The sequence below is a fragment of the Plectropomus leopardus genome, chromosome 14 (genome assembly GCF_026936395.1).
Source record: "Plectropomus leopardus strain MGB_pleo_1.0 chromosome 14, ASM2693639v1, whole genome shotgun sequence".
Lineage (NCBI taxonomy): Eukaryota > Metazoa > Chordata > Actinopteri > Perciformes > Serranidae > Plectropomus > Plectropomus leopardus.
Genome location: NC_142189.1, coordinates 31,424,465 through 31,427,230, shown reverse-complemented (window position 1 = coordinate 31,427,230; position 2,766 = coordinate 31,424,465). Strand labels below are relative to the sequence as shown.

The window sequence follows — 2,766 nt, the reverse complement described above, 5'->3', positions numbered from 1 at the left end:
TAGTGTAGCATAGTAAAGTAAAGTATAAATTATATTATATTACATTTTATTATTATTATTATTATTATTATTATTATTATTATTATTATTATTATTATCATTATTATTATTATTATTATTATTATTATTATTATTATTATTATTATTATTATTATTATTATTATTATCATAGTGTGGAAATGTATGTTTCCTATTTATTGTTTAGTTTCCTTTCCCATTGTTAATAATTAATGCTTTGGCTTTGGACTCCTACAATGCAAATTGAGGACACCTCTGTTTACTGTTATTATTAGTAGTAGCAGTATTATCATCATTATTATTATCATTACTAGTAGTAGTAGCATTATTATATTATTATTATTATTATTATTATTTTTATTTATTTATTTTTTTGCAGAAATGTATATGTTGTCTTTTTTGGTTTAATATTTTACTTAATATAGTATAGTATAGTATAGTATAGTATAGTATAGTATAGTATAGTATAGTATAGTATAGTATAGTATAGTACAGTATAGAAGCATTGATAATAATATTACTCGTACTTATATTTTTTATTTTTTAATATATTTTCCTCTGGATATTATCATTAATATTACTATATTATTATTATTATTATTATTATTATTATTATTATTATTATTGTTATTATTATTACTGTGTAGAAATATATATTATAAATTAATATCTGTACATACTGCAAACTGCTGTTAATACTTTATTTAAATTATATTATATTATATTATATTATATTATATTATATTATATTATATTATATTATATTATATTATATTATATTATTATGAGAGAGGGAGGAAGGGAAACAGAGGGGAGGATGGAGAAAGGAGGGATTGAGGGAGAAACAGAAGGTAGGGGAGAGGTAGGGGATTGGATGGGTGAGGAGGGCCCTTTATCAGATTCTGGTGGATCTTGTTTGTGAAGTCCATCAAGGCTTGAAAAAACAACAGAGAGCTCCAACCTCAGATTTTCTATCTGTTGTTGGCAGCGGCGCTCTGCCAGAGTCTGCAGGTGGAGGCAGTAACTGCAGGTTGCTGACAGAGGCTGTAGATGGAGGTTTGGTTGTAGCAGTCTGCCAGAGTCTGCAGTTGGAGGTTGGAGGTGGCTGCATATTACTGTCAGAGGCTGAAGGTGGAGGCTTGGTGGCAGCTGTCTGCCAGAATCTGCAGGAGGAGGCGGCTGCAGATTAATGGCAGAGGCTGAAGGTGGAGGTTTGGCGGCAGCTGTCTGCCAGAATTTGCAGGTGGAGGCGGCTGTAGATTGCTGACAGATGCTATAGATTGAGGTTTGGTTGTAGCAGTCTGCCACAATCTGAGGGTGGAGGAAGCTGCAGATTGCTGGGAGAGGCTTTAGGTGGAGGTTTGGCAACAGTGGTCTGCCAGAATCTGCAGGTGGAGGCGGCTGCAGGTTGCTGGCAGAGGTTGTATGAGGAGGTTTAAAGACAGCACTAATTTAAAAATTAAGGTGGCTGTGAGAGGCTCTTGGTTTCGGGTGGAGTAGGACACTTTAGAGGTGGTAGACGGAGGCTCAGCGGCAGCAGTCTGCCAGAATCTGCAGGTGGAGGTGGCAGCTGCAGGGCTTGCAGAGGCTGAAGGTGGCAGAGTTTAAACCTGAAGGTGGTTGCTAGAGGCTTTTGTGCAGGTTGGAGCAGGAGAGCAGAGACAGTTGGGTGGCTGCTGGCAGAGGATGGTGGCAGTAGATGACCTGGATAAAGTTAATTCTGCAGTAGAGTGACAAAGGTGGAGAGGTCTTGCTGCACACAGCTACTACTTAACTTAAACCATAACACTTAGCTTAACACTTTAATACTTAACTTATCATCGTAAAACTTAACACTATTAACTTCACACTATAATACTTAACTTTAAACTATAATGCTTAACATGACAATACTATTTACATATTTACATATTTGAGCTTAGGTAAGAAACATTTAGTTCTTAGCTCTTTTCTGAGGTGGCGTCCAGGGCTCGGGTTCACCTGAAACGTCCATGTCATACAGGGGAGGGAGGTTCCCAGCCCCGTATGACACGTCCACACAAACCAGTCCGTCCTCATTGACTGATTCGGTGAACGTTGGACGCTCCAGACGCTCCCACAGCTGCTGCTTCATGCGACGACCCAAAGCCAGACTGTAAGGGCGCAGCCGGCCATTCTTGAACCTGAGAGGAGCAGAGGAAACACAAATGAAGTCATGACGATACATATGATGAAAAAGTTGAAATAAAAATTATTGAAGCAGATGATCTGACTGAAAAAGTCATGATTTTGACAGCCTACCTCAGCATGCCATCCACGGCTTCATGGTAGATCCTCTGGTACTCCTCAACAGACCGGTTGTGGATCATCAGAGGGGCGTCGTCAGGCGGCGCAGCAGTGGAGGGCTGGGGGCTGGGGGCCACATCAGAGCATGCTGGCAGGTCCTCGGGCAGGATGGTGGCAGACGGCCTGGGGACAAAATTCAAAAGAGAAGCAAAGTCACCAGCTGAGGTGGAGGGCTCAGGAGTGGACACTGAACTAACCACCTCAGGAGTCTCAGAAGAATTGGAAGGACGAGCCACTGAGGTCCGCTTCCTCTTCTGGGGAGGGGGGCCAGCAGAAGCAAAGGGCTGGTGCTTAGGCTCAGAAGTCCGCACCTGAAGGTCAAAAACACACGAGAGGATGTCAGACTCCAGTCAACATGTTATTTAACAACATACTTTTGGATGGATGCAGAAACAACTTCATAGATATCACAAAGTCACAGTT

General features: G+C 40.1%; 1 protein-coding gene across 1 annotated transcript in view; it reads right to left on the bottom strand.

The window, feature by feature from the left end:
- Window positions 1-1,642: 1,642 nt before the first annotated feature.
- The window catches only part of LOC148187558 (uncharacterized), a 5,407-nt gene continuing 4,283 nt past the window's right edge, over window positions 1,643-2,766 (bottom strand). Inside the window, exons 3-4 of the mRNA XM_088087579.1 lie at window positions 2,299-2,630; window positions 1,643-2,180 (exon numbers count right to left, since the gene is read on the bottom strand). Of these exons, the coding sequence (XP_087943705.1) occupies window positions 1,952-2,180; window positions 2,299-2,630 (561 nt within the window). The 3' untranslated portion in view covers window positions 1,643-1,951. The remainder of the gene's footprint in view (window positions 2,181-2,298; window positions 2,631-2,766) is intronic.